The sequence below is a fragment of the Acanthopagrus latus genome, chromosome 3 (genome assembly GCF_904848185.1).
Source record: "Acanthopagrus latus isolate v.2019 chromosome 3, fAcaLat1.1, whole genome shotgun sequence".
Lineage (NCBI taxonomy): Eukaryota > Metazoa > Chordata > Actinopteri > Spariformes > Sparidae > Acanthopagrus > Acanthopagrus latus.
Window position 1 is genome coordinate 22,489,217 of NC_051041.1, and position 21,349 is coordinate 22,510,565.

General features: G+C 41.7%; 2 protein-coding genes across 6 annotated transcripts in view; one reads left to right on the forward strand and one right to left on the reverse strand.

Moving 5' to 3' along the window:
• Positions 1–11,051, reverse strand: part of ctdp1 (CTD (carboxy-terminal domain, RNA polymerase II, polypeptide A) phosphatase, subunit 1) — a 63,520-nt gene extending 52,469 nt beyond the window's left edge. Inside the window, exons 1-8 of the mRNA XM_037092313.1 lie at positions 10,465–11,051; positions 8,948–9,031; positions 7,666–7,759; positions 6,744–6,872; positions 5,771–5,921; positions 4,686–4,776; positions 4,084–4,250; positions 1,235–2,275 (exon numbers count right to left, since the gene is read on the reverse strand). Of these exons, the coding sequence (XP_036948208.1) occupies positions 1,235–2,275; positions 4,084–4,250; positions 4,686–4,776; positions 5,771–5,921; positions 6,744–6,872; positions 7,666–7,759; positions 8,948–9,031; positions 10,465–10,760 (2,053 nt within the window). The 5' untranslated portion in view covers positions 10,761–11,051. The remainder of the gene's footprint in view (positions 1–1,234; positions 2,276–4,083; positions 4,251–4,685; positions 4,777–5,770; positions 5,922–6,743; positions 6,873–7,665; positions 7,760–8,947; positions 9,032–10,464) is intronic.
• Positions 11,052–11,313: 262 nt separating this feature from the next.
• adck5 (aarF domain containing kinase 5) lies at positions 11,314–21,311 on the forward strand. 5 transcript variants are annotated; one of them, XM_037092315.1, is made up of 15 exons: positions 11,314–11,457; positions 15,009–15,100; positions 15,189–15,338; positions 15,746–15,821; positions 16,842–17,042; positions 17,129–17,269; positions 18,536–18,649; positions 18,743–18,874; positions 18,966–19,049; positions 19,143–19,224; positions 19,401–19,479; positions 19,562–19,653; positions 19,754–20,006; positions 20,239–20,355; positions 20,439–21,310. In XM_037092315.1, the coding sequence occupies exons 2-15, from the start codon at positions 15,030–15,032 to the stop codon at positions 20,539–20,541; spliced, it is 1,695 nt and encodes a 564-aa protein (XP_036948210.1). In that variant the 5' UTR covers positions 11,314–11,457; positions 15,009–15,029; the 3' UTR covers positions 20,542–21,310. The 5 variants fall into 5 exon arrangements, with proteins under 5 accessions (XP_036948210.1, XP_036948211.1, XP_036948209.1 ...); XM_037092316.1 differs by lacking the exon at positions 11,314–11,457 and adding an exon at positions 11,496–11,539; XM_037092314.1 differs by lacking the exon at positions 11,314–11,457 and adding an exon at positions 12,431–12,683.
• The last annotated feature ends 38 nt before the right edge of the window (positions 21,312–21,349 follow it).

A 21,349-nucleotide genomic window follows, 5' to 3' on the forward strand; every position in this document is an offset into this window, starting at 1 on the left:
GAGCCATGCTGCTTATATTGTCCTGATTCCATCTTTGGCTGATTTTTCTCTCCTTCTGATGTACAACATGAGTGATTGCCAAGTGCTCCTCTCAGCTGGGTTGGCTCCCAAGGCAACGGTGCCACTTCCTGTGTTTGTTTTCAGAAGGTAAACGGGACTGGCAACAATAGAGGAATGAATGCGGCCTTCGGTGCTCTTTATGATGCCGACCTAAATGACAGACTTGCAGGAGATGATGCTCAGATGCAATTATGCGCAAATGTATCTCATTGATATTAATGAGATACATCACTGTTGAGGGGGTGAGAATCTTTGGCAGATTCAATTTCTTGCCTGTACGATTCAATGCAGAATCAATTTTTGATTTGAATTGATTTGGGGACAGTATTTTTACACTATTGCTCCAGTTTACTGTGTGCTCAACCATTCACTGTTGTCCTGAATCAACTTTTTTGAAAATGAACTACAAGATAACTTAAGCATTTGCGCACTGTAAACTGCCTGGTGTTGTAACTGTCTGCCCTTGCAGTTCAGTTCCGCCTCTTTTTAACGTCGTATGTTAATGAACATTTAAAAAACGATTTTGACATCTGTGAATCTCTTCTGAATCTTAGGAGATAAGAATCTCAATTATTACGTGAATTGATTTTTTTGCCCACCCCTATATATATCACCCCTAGATATACCAGTCCAGTACTGAGTTGCTGCTAATGCAAATGTAACATTTCCAACTGCTGTTGCCGCTAGTGCTAGGAATTTAGCCATGGTGTCTGCAGTGGTGTATTCCTACAGCATTATTGTCATACGTTAACAGAGCACCAGCACCTTCCCAGAACTGCTGACCTCCGAGAGGCAGTAATTGTGATGACGGTGTATTGAATCTCAATTATCTCTGCTCAACCAAAGTTCTGACAAGGCTCACTTAACACAAATATGCCAATGTGTCAGTAAGCCTGGCATTTAAACGAGCTGTACATGACTCTTCTTGAATTCTAGCCTCATTAGCAGACCTTTCCTTGCATCAGTTATGAGTGATTCTGGCACACGGCAACAAAAATACCTCAAATATATTCTGCAAAACGAACAAAAAAGGCTATAAAAAGGAATTGTGGTTAAAAACTATGTTTGAGAATAATAGTATGAATGTTTGGAAAGATCAATTCAATGTCAAATTTGACCTTAAGAAGGCTACTTCTGTATGCTTGGTCAACAGCATACATACATTTCTACATACCAGCTCTTGCTGCGATGAGATGCGTCGTCCGACTGGGATCTTGGGAGCTCAGTATCAGATTCTTGCCAATCTTAGCCCCCAGTGCTTTGGCATGGTAGGACTCCCGGGTTCTCTCCATGGGGTAGTTTGTTGGGTACAGGCCACTGAACACTATCGTTGTGCCCTCCAGTGTCTTGCTTTTAAGCTCCGGGACAATCTTGCGGATGTCCGGCGTTTCAGGGGCCTCCTTCCGCAGGTAGGCCTCATAACGTGCGTAGTACTCTGCGTGGATCCTTTCCAGCACTTCCTCCAGGTAGATCAGGTGATCATCCTGGTCGGTATCAGCTTCCTCTTCCTCCTCCTCATCCTCCATACTCTGGTCCAGCAGCTCTTCCCCCATAGTGACCCCAGATTGTTCACTATTCTGGGACTCTGTTTCTGGCTCTCTCCTATCAGAACAGCCATTACCCAGCTCAGGGTGAGGAAGAAGAACTCCTGAAGGTTCTGCTGCGTCAGAGCTGGGTTCACCGTCAACTCGACCTTTACTGTCCCTCTCACTTTCCCCATCCCCATGCTCTTTTGTGACTCCATCCTGCCCAGATTTCTTTGCCTGGCAAGACTTGCCTTCACTATCACTCTCTGATGATGGAGGCTTTTCTGTAATGGAATCATTGTCGCTGTCACTGGAAAGGTCAAAGTCCAAGTTATTGGACTCATGTCCCGGTGCTGATGAGTTTGCACTGTCATGTGCCTCTTTTGTCACAAGTGTCCTGTTACTATCAGCTTCCTTGACATTTGTTCTGTCACCCACTTGAGTTTCCCTCGACCTCGCCCCAGACTCCACCTCAGTCTCCGACCCTTTAACTTTCCCCGATTCATCTTCCACAACCCCTGTCGGATGTGTCCGTTCATTTGTTGGTACTCCCTGAGAAGATTGAGATGTTGTAGACTCTTCCTTTCCAGAAAAGTCTTTCGCCCTTTTCCTTGGGCCATTATTTTGCTCATCGGCACCAAGTGTCCCTACTGGTTCTGCACACTCTGCTGATCGACTTGACGGGCCCCCTGATGGAACAAGACAAGGTGATCACACAGTATTCACGGACACATGCATTCGAATCAATAGGTGAGGTGACAGCAAGACCCACTACAGTAATGAGTCAACTTTAATAATTTCCTCAATTATTTGACAGTTTGTTCATTTGATTATTCATTTCATAATGCCTTTCCTTTTTTTATTTATCAATGAACACTTTGAAATTCCATTGACAGCTGTAACTGGAAGCATAACTGAAATCTTAGTTGGGGAAAGTGGATGGCAAAGACTGCATCGACTATAATAAAAATAATTAAAATATCCATACATATAATAACATATCTGAACAATGTAAGTGGCCCCTGCTGGCTGCAGCGTGACAGAGATTACGGGAACATGTACAGATAATTATTTCTATTTGCCTTGCAAAGCAGCAAGAGAGTTGCCTGAGGCAAAAAAAAAAAATGTCATATATCAAGATTTGAATTTGCACTGGACCAAATCTGCCCCAGGCAAATTGAAGCTTGTGTTTCCCCAAACTCTCTATTCTATCTTTGTATTTATCAACAACACAAGAGCCATTAGTGAGCCCGCCAGCTGTTGTAACATGGGATCAGTACAACCAGGAGTTATCATTAATTGATGTGACAGCTGGGAGTGGGTGTAAATGAGGGGGGTCCTGCCACAGTCCCAAAGGAGACGCAATGGCTGGCTCCATGCAGCTTGTTTCCTGCTATAATAATGAAGAGAATAACAGTGTGTGTTTGAGAGGATTCCCCTGTGAGTATAACACAGGAGGACATACCAAGGTGAAAGTATAGGAAGCCTTTAAGATGGTATCCTTGTCCATTGACAGGTACCAGTGACTCATAAAGAGCTTTGTAAATAGAGGTGAGTAGGCTCATCATGTGATCTCAGGATGTGGCTGCACATCAATGGAGTGCTGATGAGTATTATATATTGTCTGGATCCTGAGTTGCCATAATAAATTATAAATGAGTACCCTAACAAATATTAATTACGATAACATTTGATTATGGTTATACTGGACAGCGTAGCGTGGTTGCCTGGTGTTATTGTTAATATTGCCAAAGCATCACAGCACAATTTGGACTGAACACAATAAAAGTGACATGAAGATTTAAAAAAATACGATGCTATGACAGGCAATCATGCAAATACAATCCTAACAAAAAAAAACAACACAAATTTGAATGCAGTTCTGCATGCGATTTGTCCCAGGTGTTGGTATACACATGATGATGATGACGCCCTTATTCATGCGCTACTCAGGCCAGGCAGTAATGCTGCTGTCTTTTTGTTTCATTTATTACTTGAACAGAGCAGGATCACATCTATCTGGTTATTCTGTATGATTAACATTATTCACCTGCCAGCCAATCAGAATAAGGCATTCTCAGTGTCCATATTATAAAACAAAATTGACTAACAAAACCTAGTATAACTGACAGACATCTGAAAAAGATATTGTGTGCATAAATAAATGTACTTAAAAAATAATGTCTGGTATCATCCATATATTCACTGAGACAATAAGCCCTTATGCATCACCAATTAATACCTCATGAACTGCACTGAATATTTATTGAGTTAAACTTCTAATTGCAATTCACTTCAGCACAGAGTTTACTGTACCATTTCCAACCAAAAAGGAATAAATGAGTGAAACATTGCGTCCTGTGTCACTGGACTGACTTACGTGTTAACCTCAGCTAAAAGTGTCTCCCAGGGGAATGTGTACAGTACTAGAAATGACTCGTTGGACAGTGCAGTGTTGCTTAAACAGTTCATTATCAAAGATGTGTGTGCACTGTACCTTTCTTTGTCATCTGAGCTTCCCGTGATCCAGGGGGAGCGTTGATGTCCCCCGTGCCCTGGAAGTAGATGTATTTCTTCACAGTGATGAGGTTGGGCGCAAACTTCCACACATCCTCTCGGTCATCGATTATGCAGACCATCGAGTCACCACAAGGGAAAAGATTCCTGTCATGAGAATTATGCAGAAGACACCAGTAAGACTGAGGAGCTTTTTGACAGATGTCCAAACATTTACAGATGAACACTTTGGGGACATTATTCATGTTTCTTTGGCTGTGGTGACGTTGCAGTGACAGATTGTGCGTTTAGCTATGAATAAAAATAAGAGGCACGTCAATTTCTTACATCATCCATCCAATTTTTTTTATTTGCAAGGAGATGTCAAAGACAACCTTTCAAAGTGACACTGAGAGAGAATAATAGATCTCCTCTCTTTGTGTTCATCTGCAGTCACTGATGACATTGAGGGATGGTTACACAAGCGTAGAAAAGTAAAAAAAAAAAAAGACATAATGTCAAAGTTGACAGGTGCAGGGTCACCACAGACTAAACTGTCGACGATCGATTCCGTTGTCATCTTTAGCAGAAGGCAATTCCCACCTAAGATTCCCCGTCTTGGAGAAAGGATCAATGCATTCATCTCGAGAAAGGATCCGATGAGAGAAAAGCTTCTTTTCAGGATCCAGAAAGCCTGAAAAGGGAAGAGAAAAGGGTAAATTGAGGAAAAAAAAGTCTCTCTAAGGCTGCAGAAGGAATGAATGTAGTAGTCTACTGTAGCACTTGCATTCAAATATTGCTATACCATTTCTACGCCACATTAATGAAACTATACACCTCAAAGGAAAAGAGCACTTTCTTCTATTTCAAAACATTTTCACTACATTCTCTCCAGTATTTCCTCATTGAATCAAGCACTACAAACTACACTTTCTCAGGCTTTCTTACTGTGCCTGAAAAGAAATGAACAGTTTGATGAAAACAAAAATAGAACAAGACAGCATGGCCAGAGTCTCTTTTACCCACAAATAGAAGATGTCAATAACTTGAGCGCAGCTCTGAAACCTGCCGACCTCCCTGAATCAGGTCCAGTAGTAAAATCCAATTCAAAATGCATTAAACATTCATCATATGGAGGCAGAACAGTGCTGGACAGGGGCTGCTGCTGCTGCTATTATATACAGTATGATGAAAAATTGCAGCCTGCATACCAAAGAGACAGCTTATAAACACACTTCCTACACTTCAATATGATCCAGCCTTGAATCATAAACTGAAATATTTTTATCAGTCAGCTCCCCCAAGTGCTGCAAAACTAAGCTGGTAAATGACGATTGTGTTGTAAAGCTGCCCATTTAGCAGGAGAGCATTGAAAATGTTAATGTAGAGCATTAACTGGATTTACATGCATTTTCAAATGTAGCTCCCCTGCTGCTGGCAAATGATACCAGGAGACATTAGATACACCAGTACACCAGTGAACCAACATAACCATCAGCTGAACCCAGAACATGAGCGAACACTTCCCTCTTATGGACACAAACAGGCAGTGCAACTTTCCCTAAATTCAAAATTGAAATGGATTCTATTCTACGGCATTCAATATTGATAAAATTGTGTGGGTTTGTGTAATCAGGGCCTATAATGTTGGAAACGTGCTGTAAAATCTAAAACAATGAGCCCATTACCGGCAATGGTGTGTGCATAAAGGCGACTCCCGAATGTGAAGACGTGTAACTCATAGAGTTTGGCAATTTTTTCCAGGAATTCCTTGCAGTGTGGGCGTAGTCGTGTGTGGAGCATTGGCTCTCCTCGCCCGAGCTGGAAGTGGAAAATGCCCTGGAGGAAACAACAAGAGTGTTAACGATGACAAACAGTTAATGAGCAGATTTTTTGTCAACATCTGCTCTTAAAAGGACGACTTTGAATGAGAGCTTTGGTTAAACAACAGAAACTATTCTGTACTTTTACAGAATTACAACTAGATCTTTTTCTAATGATAAATAGAGTGACCCTAAGTGGAAATTACAGTGTGTTCCTAACACATAGTCACTTCTACTGAAGCTTTGCAATAATACTGGCAGGCAGCCCTTTGATATAGCACAGAATAATAATTCTGAATCCATCCACCTCCAGTGTGTCGAAACCTCAGACAGCTCTATTATGCTCATCAGAAACCAAAAGGGATTATAGTTATCATGAAACATTTATGTAGATGTAGGTGGTGTATTTGAATCTTAACGTTTATTTCACCCTATAGCACTCATTGACAGTTGCTGATGGTAGAATGCTTACAAATGTAGCAATGCACCAATAAATCAGTAGAGAAGACAGATGTAAACAGTCTTCCATGTCTTAAAATGCCTTAAATATTCAACCTCACAAATATTTTAAGAGGGAAAAACTCTGGATTAGCCATGCATGTGAGGCTTACAATGAATATAAAAACAATTGTTTCTTAATAAGAAAACATACCTCCGGGACGCACCCTTAGGTTCCTCTCAGACAGGTTTATTCATGTCAATACAAAGCCTCAAATCTGTACAGCTTGGTGCTAAGCATTTATTCTTGATGCATACAACCCAGTTTCAGGTGAGACACCAAATGTGTCAGTGCATCACAGTGATAACAGTAAAGAAGAGCGATTTGATGGGATAATACCTTATTAGACATACGCTGGCAGTGCTGTTCAGTGGTGTGGATCAGTGTCTGGTCCAGATCCACCATCAAGACCAGCTTTTTGTTCCGGTGGAGTCTCTGCTGGTCTTCTCTGCCCAGCTGTTCAGCTTGCTGTTCGAACGAATAAAAAAAAAAGGAACAGACAGTCAGACAAAGTGACAAAACACTGTTTTACAATGAACGCAGCGCTTTTTACATAATAAGCAATAATTTATGTATTTATCACTAAAATTTCAATCAAGGTTTTAAGCTTACATCTTTTGGTCCTTTTAGGCTATGTGATTAACAGTTTTGACCCCATTGTGTGTGCATATGTATTCCTTGGGCGGGTACTGCCAGGGATAACAGGGTTATAAAGTTGCATCTAATTGGATTGAATTTGACTAGTTCTTTGATACAACTAAATACAGGTGTCAGGCTGATGTTCTGCCCTTGATTTTATTGAGGGAATAATACACATCATACACATCCACCTTTGATATGGTAAAATGTAGAATTTGCAATATATGATTACACATTAAGTCTGCATAATTCTAAGTTAGCTGTCTATGGAAACCTTGACCTAAACTTTTCTTATGCACTACTTTATTATTATCATTTCTTTTTATCTTAAAGGTATGTGCCTCTGCTGTGGCTAATGCTTTTTAACCCTGAAATTACTACAATTGCCAGGACACAGTATATTTTACATTTTTCTCCATGGAAATGTATTACATTTGATGATACAAAATATCGGAACAATCAAAAACAGCATGCAAATAATATCTTGGAAATGGACAGCAAAGACTGAAGGCACTGAGCCTCAAAAGCAATGCACATACACACACGTCTTATAATGGGATGAATGTAAAGTTCATCTGCTCAACTAACCCAGTCTTCCAGGTATCTCTAGCATGAGACTCACCTCTGAGCTGACCATCAGCTCGGGAACACTGTGCACCATGGAGACTGTTGCTGTGGAGATGGGAGTTTGCTGGTTCCCATTTGTGCTCTGCAGCCTGAGAAGGAAAAAAAAAGAAGAAGAGTGGGAGTCATGAATTTTGTGGTATGAGTGTCTCTTAGTCCTTGAAATCATTGTGACTGAGAAGAAAAGCAGCTTTCACAAACATGCAAATCAAAATTTGTCAGACAGCAGCTGATAGTGGCTTGATTTGGGCAAACATGATTTGGGCCCAGAAAATAGACCAGTTAGCAAGTGATTAGTCTTTCAGACTCACATGCTGTTTACTGTTACAGTGCCAGCAATAAGATAATAAGATGATAATAATAATAATAATAATAATAATAATAATAATAATAATAATAATATGTATATACATGTGTGTGAGTATACACACACTGATAATATTTGTGATATATTTCTTCATGTAAAATCTGCGATAAATTCAGCATGTCTTGGAGTCTAACTGACAGCTATAAATGTTACATCTCTATCAAATTGACATGAGAGACAGTGCAAAGGGAGAACACCTGATTTATAACCCAAGTTGTACTCAGCTCTTTCTGTAAGATATCTGGTGCCCCCTGATGGTGTTAAATAATACAGGATCCACCACAATTACTTTGGGTCAGATAAATTTAGTTTGTCTTGAGGCACATGAAGGTCACAACCTTACAAAGACAAGTTCTAGTCAGTTAAAAATGTTTTGGATTACCAAATGACAATTTGATATTGTAAGCATCATTACATCATCATTACATTCATCTGTTCGTGCAGTTCTTTAATCAGTGCAGTGTTAGGGTCAAGCCGGCACATTTATAAATATTTTACACAGTTTGTTCATTTGATTATTCATTTCATAATGCCTTTCTTTTTTTATTTATCAATGAACACTTTGAAATTCCATAGACAGCTGTAACTGGAAGCATAACTGAAATCTTAGTTGGGGAAAGTGGATGGCAAAGACTGCATCAACTATAATAAAAATAATAAAAATATCCATACATTTAATAACATATCCGAACAATGTAAGTGGCCCCTGCTGGCTGCAGCGTGATAGAGATTACGGGAACATGTACAGATAATTATTTCTATTTGCCTTGCAAAGCAGCAAGAGAGTTGCCTGAGGCAAAAAACAAATGTCATATATCAAGATTTGAATTTGCAATATGTGAGCAAAAGTGTCACATACATCATGTGTAAAAAACACACAAACAAAACATTTGAAGTGTTTGCATTTCCTTACTGAGTCAGGTCCTGGCCACATTCAGCACATAAACCCTTCATTACTATTGGATGGCTGCATTCTTCTATTCTGATGATGACACCCCTGAAAAAAGAAAAGACAAGAGACATTAATGTAAATACTTTTGTGTAATCCAGCCATAGTGCAGTGGTTCCATCTTTCTGCTTGCTTGCTTTGTGACGAGGAAGGGCTTGGTATAATAGAAGTATATTCAGTGTTTCATCTTTTAGCATTTCTACATTACAGATAAGGTGTGAGCCTTGAAACTTTATATCAGCAAGTTACTTACTGACAAATGTTATTACCGAGTTATTACTTTGAGAACAAGTTGTAAATCCATCAAGCATGACTGTACTTTCTGTAATAAATAGCTGGCCATTATGCACTCAGTCGCTTTGCTTTGTAATTCACACGGTTGCTGATGCCTTTTAGAAACATTACAAAGAGCTAATAGCTCTGTTGTGTGTGATAGCTTTGTTGCCTGCCAGACCAAATTCCACCTGAAGTTTAAAAGCAGAAGCTTTTGACACATGGCCTACTTTCATATCATTTCAGTCTGAGGGCACTTTATTCTTGCAACAAGCATGATGAGGTATCAAACTCAGGTGTTTCACATGGAGGCAGCACAAGCCCTTCTCTCAGCGGCATGGCAAATGATTTAACTGTAATCAACTTCAATCAAAACAGAGCTGTTATGATATCAGATATGTTTAATTAAAGACTCCATGTTAACATTCAAATATACAACGCATTTCATGTGAGGTACACTTGACTGACGCGCAATTTTAAGACCAAAAAGCTGAAGCTGAAAGAGATAATTCAAATATGTGCTTGTTTGTTCATCCGCAGCTGTTGTAAAATAATCTACTGTTGTTCTGAAACAAAAAGCGTCCATGTGGAAGCAGGAGTAACGACTGTCGTGTCAGATCCACTGGGACATCGGGAGACTCGGATCAGTCCTCCACCTGTCAACCTATGCAGCATGTACACACTCCGTGCACGCGAGGGGCGACTGCGTCAAGGCAAACACAACGAGACGGCGCTTCACGTGATCGTGCCTTCAAAATAAAGGCGCAAGAAATCTTTAGCCTGTAAACTTGGCTGCACGTACATTCAAGAGACCGTTCAAGAAAACGTATAATGTTAGCCGAATTTCTGTTTGCAGCTGGTTCTCATTTTCAACTGGTTTAGAGATCCGAAAAAGATCCAGAAACAGACTATCTAACTCAATGCACTTTTATTTTGAAAGCTGTATCCCAAAGTCTCCTTGTTTGTTTTGACTGACTTGACATGAACAAGTGCTGTGAGTGATTTGGGTACTGCTAGCAAACAAGCTAACGTTACTTAGCACCTATATGTAACAATGTTAGCTCGCTAGCTAGCTAACGTTGCACTACGGGTTGAGCCTGAAGCTGGAAAAGCAGTACCAAAACTGCAGCTGACATGCTGCTTGTAGCCTTTCCCGGCAATGGCTGGGTCAGTGAACATAGTTAGCTATAGCAAGCAGAGTGACTCACCCCGGGGGTATGACTTGTCCAAGTTGACAGCATAGCTCCTTGACTACTCCAGCACGGTCCGATTTCACCTTCTTCTCTGGCAGCCTGGAAGCCTCTGCCCCCTTCTCCTGAGGTATGGGAGCACACAGTGCCAACACGGAGTCCACGTTAATTAGAGACCCGGGTTTGACTTTCCACTCCAGGAGTCGTAGAGGGAGAGCCCCGGTCGGCCAGCAGATATCTGCCACCTGCACCGCGGGGCCCTCCGCTGCTGCACCGCCGCCACCACCACCAGAATCTGCAGGAGGATCCTCCATCTGCCCCGCACTCTCAAAAAACCCCTCTAGTTTTCAGCAACGGCCCGCCTAAAAGGTACCCTCAAGACCTCGCAATGCCCCGTGTATCATTAAAACGTGCAAACCAATAAGCATGAAGGAAAATTAAAAACAAATGTGCTGCCAATTTAAACCCAGTAGCTTCCACAGTCAGCTACGTTCGCTCTTCCCGCCCGTAAACAGGAAAGCGCAACACTGCAGCGACACGGGTCGCCACTGCATCCGGTGGACCATGCAGCCCGCTACAGCAAAACACACCTCCCACTCTGCTTTCAAATTAAAAGCCTTCAAAAACTACTTGGGCCATGTGGTTTATTAACATGTTAAAAAAAGAAGAAAGAAAAAAAGCAGCAATCTCACAGATATCATCTAATCATCCCATTGGTTGATTCGAGTTCTATTGTTTGTTGTTGTGATCTGTAACTGTATAGCTGTTGGGTGCCAGTGAACCGTTTTACTACCTTTATTTTGAAGGCCAATTCTTGTTTCCGGTTCCGTTGGCTGAATTTGTCTCAGTTGATACGCTGTTATTCTGTACACACTGGCAGCGATGCACTTGCGACAGCCGCAAAGAAGAACACTTTTAACATTTGGTAACACATACATTGTCCTTTAACGTGAGTCCCAACAAATCTGCCCACAAAGATCTCTATGTATGAACTCTTAAAATCGACTCTAGTTATGTCATCCTTTTTTTGTTTGTTGCTATTTTCCATGAAGCTTGATACGAGGACCGTGGAACCCACAGAGACCTAAGTGATGTAAGATGATGAAACTTAGAAATAATACTTCAACATATCTCATGTGGCACCTTTAATGGTAGTAATAGGCTTCCTTAGGTGCGTCATTATTATAAGCAATGGCACTTTTGTTACAGCCTACATTGCTGGTCCTTCAAGGTCATATCGTGTTTTAGGACTTGGGTTTTAAACAATTAAGTACATTAAAAGTACGAGGGCATGCCTCGAACCACTTCATATGACCAGTGACGCATCATCAGGTACCTCCTACCAGAGAGTGCACCACCAAGATGCATCTCTGCCCACTTAACAAACTTCACTTGAAATTGCACCCACTTTGTCAGGGCAACATTGTGTCAGTTGCCTATGCCTTTGATATTTGATATGTATATGTAATATTCATCAGAATTAGACAAATGTGATATCCAGTTCACATCATGTATCTATCAGTTGTTCTGTATATTTCAGTAAGGGGGAAGGATTAAATGTGGTTTTAAGACTTTTAACTTGGTAAACTATTTTTGTGGGTGAACCAGCTATATTGTTATTTAGTACTTTTAAATGCCTTGAATTGTCTACAGGAGATCTTTAAGTGACCACAAAAGAGAAGAAACTTTCAGCTAGAATCCATGTAATATTTCATGATTTAATTTTTCATTTAAAGGCAGAATGATGAAACAGAACTACATTAACCAATGCTTCAATAACTATTGTACATGTAGTTTTTTAAATTACAGTAATAACATGTATTCACTATCTCACAACTAGCCTTTTTTTGATACACCTTAACTCATAATTATAACAATCAATACACTGCTGTCGCTGATTATTACGATTGCACGCTCCATGCGCCAAGTATTTAAGTGTCTCTACAGAGAAAACAAACAGACTTGTGGACAAATAAAGCTCTCAGTGAACCCCAGAAAAGGTATTTTTGTCTAAATAACAAGATTCAAACGAATGCGGAAGTAAGAAGTTGGGAGCGCACCCTCTCGTTCTCGCACTCTTTGGCTAATGCTCGTGGATATGTGCTGATTAATGAAGGAGGTGGCTCTACGAGACGGCCACAACCCCAACAGGAAGGACACACTGGACAGTAATTCATCACCGTGAGAAGAGCTTTGTTACTATCCTAGGAAACATGACAGGGGAGACGAACAGAGTGGTAAATAAACGGCATTTCTATACAATTTGAGCTTGGTTTGATGGTAGCATTAGCTTAAGTTAGCGGCTTGACCAGCAGCTAGCCACGATAACTGCAATTAGCAGGTCATGTTAGCAGCAGATACCAGTGGGCTGCAGCAAGGGCACAGAGATAAAGCTGTGATCTATTTTGTGTAGAAGACGAACTCCACACATGAGAACGGTGACATGAAACTCGGAGGAGTATATTTGTCAAGGTTACAGAGCTGTATTTCCCATTACAGTTGGCAACTGCAACTTAGTTTAACAACAACAATCAGCCACATGCTCCCACAATATGAGTGTGAACGGGATTAGACCAAATATCAGCTGACTTTTGCTCCTCGTTAACTGTTGTGTTATTCACTGTGGTGATGGGGAAACACCCATTGGTCCGTGTGTGAGTGACAGTTTGTTTGATATGTCAGCGCTCTGGTCCCTGACATCACTGCTATCTGGACATCAATTTGTCAACACTGGAGACATTTTGTCCCTCAGATGCAGACAGCGAACAAAAACAACAAAGTACCCCGGGCTTGTAATACTGGCCTTGATCTCCACCCCAACACACACACACACACACACACACACACACACACACACACACACACACACACACACACACTTTTTCCCCGCTGTAACTCAACACTACTGGACTTGATTTTGATTTAACTTGCCTCAGATCTTGAGCAATGGGTTTGAAAAAATATGTCAAAAGAAGGTGAAGGTCTGATTTTGGCAGCCTAAGGATTTACCAAACATCTATGAGCTTGTGTCCAACCAAAGGTTTAAAAAGACATTTTGACATGTTGCATGTAGAGCTGCAACAATTGGCTGATTAATTGATTAGTCGATTGTATCAGTTGCAAACTATGCGAGTATTTGATGAATCATTTAACTAATCTTTCTAGCAATCTTTCTTAAATGTAAGGATGTGCAGCTTTATTTTTGTCAACAGCAGATGTCGGGTCACTGAGCTTTGGACTGTTGGCTTGACAAAATAATTCATTTGAAGAAGTGACTTTGTGCTCTTGTAAATTGCGATGAGCATTTTACAGACTAAACGATTAATCGATCATTTATGTACAATATGTGTACCACGCAAGTGATTGGTCAAGACAATAATTTTCAGATCAACGAGTAATAGAAATAATCAATAAATTTAAACCATCACAGCAGCACCAGAAAGCGTTGGGATCCTGCAGGTAGAAGGTATCAGAATAAGCACAAGACTTGAGCATAAACAGAGAGTACTCTAAAAACATAAAATGGAGAAAGGAATAACCCGGGGTTAACCAAAGCCAAGGGCTATACGGTTCACACTGCACTTCTGCTGGCCCTGGGTTAAATGCATCTAATGTTAACATTTACACTGATGCATGACTAATCTGTTTACTTAAGCCCCATTTCACTCCGGAATCACAAGCTTTCCTAGCTTGGGGCTAACGGTTGCCTTAGCCTGGGACTGGGGTTGGGCCGGGCTAAGGAAGCGTTCACACTGGCACATACCTGGCACATTCCAAAGGCGGTTAACCCTGACTTTAGCCTAACGCTCGCTGGCTAGTTAGCCTCAAGTTTGTGGGGTTATTCCCTGAAAATCAGCTAATGCAGGGTACCAGTGTGAAACAGGGCTTCAGTAAACGGAGTAATCACACAACTTATTGAATGTTAACATTAGCTGCATGTTCCAACATTGCATTTCCCTGGGCTACTTAATAATAATAATTTAAAATCGATCTTTGGAAATTTAATAATCATAATTATAATTGCAATTAATCAATAATTGATTTTTTTCACCACCCCTAGTGTTATTTTAGTATTAATGTCCATGGCAAATTGCTATTTGACATGCTACTTTTTAAGACCTTTTATGTGACTGAATTGGAAAAACAACAACAGTTGAAGTTTGCAGGCTTTTCACATTCTTGGACTTGTGGTGTGGTGAACATGATGTCCTCCAGAGAATTACAGGGTGTACTTGTGGCTCACATAGAAGATGTTTCTGTTCAAAAAAAAATAAGCCATCTCTGTGAGAGTGATAGAGCCACGGTTCATTTTCTATCCCAAAACTAGAAATGTGTCCACAGGTTTGTGGTTTATATGGTGTGAGACTGAAAGAAGGGATTGGCGATCTGATGATTTTAGATTGTGATCGATGTTGAAGACGTCCACAATCTACCTTTCAGGTGAATAAAGATTGAACAGTAGAGGTTGCAGTATTTCACGTCCTCTCACTTCTCTATTCAGACTTGACAATGTAACGTGAGTCACAGTCATTATTTCATACAGCAGCTGTTTCCCTCCATAGTTAAGGTTGTGTCTGCATCACATGGCCCTGCTCCGAAGACGTGCGCTCCCCGGCTCCCCACTGCGACCAGCCAGATCCTTCAGCTCACTCAGGTACCGAATAGCGACAAGCCACGATCACAGATTCACCTTCCGTATTGATGTTGCAGTCTTGATGAATGGGGCTGTCTCCTGCTTCCAGGGAAGATAAGCGCAGAGGGCTGTTGTGGAAGACACTTGTTGGCCTCTCTGTCGGTGTACCTGTGGCAGTGGGTGTCAAGTACGCAGTGTCAGAACCAAGAAAGAGGAGGAAAATGAGGATTGTGATCGAAGGATTTGGTCGCCTGTGCAGGTTAGTCTGTATCTTTGTCATCATTAGTGCATTATAAGGCTGCCCGTTACTCTGATAATGACTACTTAAAGTAAGACCATGTACCTTTTGCAGTACAGTACATAACCCCGTCTAGGAGTTGCGCTATGATTCAAGGGTTATTAAGCAACTTGGAGTGGCTCAGTAATATCAGTGATTCTGTTTAAAGTTAGCTAACATTAGCCACATTACAATAGTAGTTACAGGGACATTTGCAGTCAAGTAAATCAGTTTTGAGATGAATCTGTTAAATAAAAACACGATTAGTGTGACCGCCATTTAAAATGGGATAGTGGACAGTGATGTGAATCACTCACATTCCTGTTCACGTCACGTCACAAGTCAAACCTTTTGAAGTCCCAGCGAGCCTCTTATCTGTGTGTCCTCAGATCTCTCTCTGTGGGAATCTTTATCTCTGTGGATTACTGGTGGACCACCAATGTGGCTGTTCGGGGCCTGGATGAGGTAAGTTCCATGTCATGTAAATGGTTGGATGGTGGGTGTGATCGGTTTGTTTGTAGACGTCTCGCTCCTGCGGGACATGGAGGGATGATATAATATTTCCATTGTTTTTAGGCACATGCTGATGGCTTCAAATGGCATTTAAAAAAAAGAAAAAAAAACATGCAGTGCCTTTCTGATCACTGGTACACTGTTCGTTAAATTGTGGTGGATGATGATGCATTTGAGGAGTTTTGCATTCAGCTAAAGGGCCAATCCTGAGACTCACGAGGAACCCTAAATCAGTTGATGTTGAAATGATCAGTCAAATACTGTTTATAGTTCCATTATAATTGTCTGATTAGTTGAATGACAAGAAATTAAGTAATGACAGTTAGTTAGATTTTCTTGGGCAGTGGTGAGCTTAGTGCCGTCCTTAGCCCTGCCCTGGTGTTACCCCACAGCAAGAAGCCCCTGGGTCCAGGTCTTGAAGTGGCCGGCGCAGGGCCTCTGGGTGCAGAGTTTGCATGTTCTCCCTGTGTCTGCTCTGGTTTCCTCCTGCAATCCAAAGATGTGCAAAGCGTTTGTCAGATGGGGTGAGTGTGAGTGTGAATGGTTGTTTGTCCCTATATGTCAGCCCTGTGATGAACTGGCGACTTACCCAGGATGAACCCCTCCGCTCGCCCCGATGTCAGCTGGGGTTGGCTCCAGCTCCCCTGTTACCCTGAAAAGTATAGGCAGTTACAGACAGTGGATAGATGGATGGTTCTACAACTGTGCATTAACAGAGATGTTGCCACTCTAGGAAGAGACAACATGTTTTTACTTTGAACGATCAACACATATCAATGTGTGTCTTTGGGGTCTAAGAGTAATAACATGTCCCCAGTTCGTATACAGCGAGGGGCATTTGTTGGCTATGGGGCCCCTCACTCACCCCACATTTCTCTCCACGTGTCTTGTGCACCCACAAATAAAGAACGACACCACAGCTTTACTGCTGCTTATGTACAATCTTGTGTCACTGCCGTCCTCCCCTGCTAGAGCAGCCCATCCTACTTGGCTGAGATGTCAGCCTGCCACCAGAGGGCAGCAGAGTGCATGGTGGAAGGAGCCATACGGAACGGAGGAATATACATCAAACTCGGCCAAGGTCTGTGTTCCTTCAACCACCTCCTACCCCCCGAGTACATCCGCACCCTGCAAATACTGGAAGACAAGGCCTTGAACAGGAGGTACAAAGAGGTGAGAACTGCAACACAAACAGGCACAAGGTTCACGGCCAGAGGACTGTTTGAATTTTCACAGGACTGTGTTTGTCTCTGCGATAGGTCGATGCTCTCTTCCAAGAAGATTTCAACAAAACCCCAGAGCAGCTTTTTAAAACGTTTGACCATGAGCCCATCGCTGCTGCCAGCCTGGCTCAGGTTCATAAAGCAGAGCTTTTTGACGGGACTCCTGTCGCTGTGAAGGTGAGCACTGATTGTCAGACCACATTTTTATTTCAGGGTTTCTGCAAAAACAATAAAAAAAACTTTAGGTCTGACAATGTCTTAATGTGGATTTTGGTGGTCTTGGCTAGAATATAAATGTATAAATGTTAACTTTAAAAACGCAATATGTATAAATTGTTCAACTGTCAAATTCATACTCCACACAAATGGTGGGCAGCGTAACACCAGAGTAACTGCCGAACCACCGCACCCATGTGGGCTTTGGACCAGGACGTGCACGAGCTAGCTGGTTAGCATACTAACTGCAGTAGATATCTTTGCAAAACAATACAGGTACAGATATTTGCAAATGCAAGATCCATTTCGTCTCCTGGTAATAGAAACCAAAATCAGCCCCAGAATTGTAAAGTGAATTAATTTATTCACGTTCAACTGTACGTGACTGCACAGATCTGATTGGTGTGTGCGTGTTTTTCCAACTCCCCATGCAACTTTTCATACCAAGTTCCTAATTTGAGCATTTTCTTGCGCAAGAAGACTTCCAGTTATTTTCGACAGGCTTGCACCGAACGCTAAAATGCAACCTTCTCGAGCCCCATCTTGTTGAACTTGCACCTACACATATTAGCTGATAGTAACATTGACAGAAACCATTTGAACGTATTACTCTAAAAGTCCCCACTTCCATTTCATCATACTGAGACAAAATACCTGGGTGTGGCCTGCCCTTATAAACTTGTGATTACTGGTTACCAGTCCAGACAGCGTTGCCTGGTAATAATTTCACCTTGTGAGTCTTGAGTGCGCGGTAAGTCATCATGGCTAAATATTTTCCTTGTGATGGAAACTAACACAGAGGCGGGTTTGAGTTAATCTTGAAGAAAAATGAACTTGGATTATCACCAGAATGTGAATAAATAGCAGTTTCTTAAAAAAAGTCTGATAAGTCTAAAGTTGAACTTGTTGAAACCAGCAGAATCCCTGTAATTTCATTTTCGTTTTAGCTCGGTCATTCTCGGTCACAGAACACAAAAGTGATGGATCATATTGAATAGTTAACACAAATCCAGGACTCAAGGCAAGTTTGAAATTGCTAGTTTTTTAGTACCAACCAACCTTGAAAAAGTTGCACTGTTTTTCCATTTTCAGTAGTGTTGGAAATCTACAAGTTAAATAAAAAAAAAGGTGTAGTCATGAACCTTTTTGCTTTTAGACTGTGGACTGACCAACATGTTCAACATAATTAATTAAAAGCCTGTTTGTGTTCACTTCTGGTCCCCACAGGTGCAGTACATCGACCTCAGGGATCGGTTTGATGGTGATATTAGAACCTTGGAGATCCTCCTGGATATTGTCAAGTTCATGCACCCCAGCTTTGGATTCAGATGGGTGCTTAAGGTCAGGAATTAATTGTACTCTTCACTAACTTACTGTAAAAGTATGGGGGGGGTGTGTTTAGCTGAACAACTGATTCCTTTGGACTTTTTGCAGGACTTGAAGGGTACGTTGGCTCAAGAGCTTGACTTTGAGAACGAGGCCAAGAATTCTGAGCGGTGTGCCGAGGAGCTGAAACACTTCAGCTTTGTTACTGTTCCCAAAGTCTTCTGGGAGCTGACAAGTAAGGTGAGGATGTTATCGTTAATAGTACCACACAAATAGACTTCCTCGTGTTCTCGGCTAAAGCTTTTGTCATTATTTTGTCTTCTTTTCAAAGAGAGTGTTGACAGCAGAGTTCTGCAACGGTTGCAAAATCAACAATGTGGAAGAAATCAAAAGACAAGGATTAAGTTTGAAAGATGTGAGTCGACGCACTCTACACAACACACTCAGGACTGGAGTCCCATTATAGAAAAGCTGTCTCAAGCACCTCATTAAACGTTTGTTTTTTCAGACTGCAGATAAACTGATCCGAACATTCGCCGAACAAATATTCTACACTGGTTTCATCCACGCTGATCCTCACCCTGGAAATGGTTGGTATGACAGAAAGTCATTTTTAGTATTTAGCATCAGTGACAGGGGCTCCAATCCCATCTCTGTCTCCATCTATATAATGATAGATAAAGTAAGCCACAGAGGATGCTGATTCTGCAAGTCTGACTTGATCCATCAGGTCTTTTCCACGTTAACGGTTTCTTTGTGCTGGCAGTTCTAGTGAGACGAGGTCCTGACAACAAGGCAGAGTTGGTGCTCCTGGACCACGGCTTGTATGAATACCTCAGTCAACGGTAAGATTTAGTCTGCGTAGTAAAAAAAAAAAAAAATTGAGAATGCTCTACTATGAGCTCCAACTGTGACCTTTTACTTCAGTGACCGAGTGGCCCTTTGTAAACTGTGGAGGTCCATAGTCCTGAGAGATGAGGCAGCAATGGAAAAGTACTCCAATGCACTCGGCGTCAAAGGTGAGGACACTGACCCGTACAGTATATCATCAGTTATCCACTCAGTGTTGCTGTCTCACAAAAAAACCAACAGTCGGACTTCTCCCGATTTGCTCCGCAGAGTACTTCCTGTTCTGCGAGATGCTGCTGCAGCGGCCCATCAACATGCGGCAGCTGGGTCTGTCCAACATCCTGAGTCGAGAGGAGACGGCCTACATGCGCAAGATGGCCAGCCACCGCTTCGACAGCATCATGCAGGTGCTCAAGTCGATGCCTCGGCCCATGCTGCTCGTCTTCCGCAACATCAACACGGTCCGAAGCATCAACATCACACTGGGAGCGCCGGTGGACCGCTACTTTGTCATGGCAAAGAGGTGAGTGCAGCGTCCTGTCACACTTAACACACAAGTAGGTGTGTAGGTTAATCCCCCCTACAGGTGCTTTATTAATGGCTTTGATTTGATTTCTTATCCATTCATTCGCTTTTAATGTATTTTATTAGTGTGTAGCTTTCTTGTCTATGTTTCCAATTCCAATCGGTTGCATTGATATAGCACTGCAGTAAGGAATCCTGAATACAGAGCCGATGTCCCTCTTGTCATTTAGCGCGGTGCGAGGCTGGGGAAGGATCCAGGCAGAGCGGACAGGAATGCTGCCCCGGTTCTGGGTCTTCCGCTGGGTGAGGACGACGTGGGAGAGCCTCAAGTTTGAACTGGCTCTGAGGTAAAGGCTCAGTTTGCATCAATCATACAAATTATCTTTTGGGATTGGAGGCTCAGAATAGTAACGACACAACTCGTTTACAGATGGGAGATGGCATCCATGAGTGTGACGCGCTCCTTCCTGAGCCTGTTGTCGTACGTTGGCCTCATATCTTTGGACGCGGAGATGTACGAGTACCTGAGATAGCGCAGGCATGTCGCACTCTGAAGGAACAGAGTAGCACAAGTTCATGCAAATCCATCAGCAGGGAGCCTTTCAGTTATGGTGCTGCTCAAGTGTGAGCGCGTTTCCAAGCCAAATCACCCTGATCTCAGACTCAACTGCTTTCAAACTGAGCCGCAGGACTGTAAAGCACCAAACCCACTCCGGAGCAAACTTCCTGTTATTTTAATTAAATTATTAGAACTTTTTTTAGTGTAATTTTAGAACAGCAAATTGTTTTGAAATTCTAATGAGATGTTTTAAGTTTGTCTTAAAAAAAAAAAAAAATGGTGACATTTATTCCAGGAGACGATTATTTGTAGCAGCTGCAGCTTTCTGGCTAAGCAATAAATCCAACAGAGCAGATGTATTCCAGGAGTAATAGGTAATACTGCACCTCAGCTATAAAGGAAAAAAAAAAAAAGACAAACTACAATGTAACTGCATCCCCACTCGAGAAAGTTAAAGTTAAATGTTTATGGGTTGGCCTGAAACTAAACTGCAGCTTTAAAGACAGCAGTACAGATTCTAGATACATGTTAATCAGTCTGAAAATTGTTCTGTGATACAAGAATGATGTTTGTGTTGGATTAACCCCTCGTGTTGAGTGTTAATCTGATGAAAGCTACCCTGTCAGTGTTCTTGTCTCCTCAGTTGAGCAGGATTACACTCCTTTCAGGTCCAGTGCCACCTCAACAAACGTTTTTAAGTTAATTTAACGATATTAATAAAATGTTCTACCTCCTTTTTTAAAGCGTTCCTGTGTTATTCACTTCAAGCTCAATAAAGACAC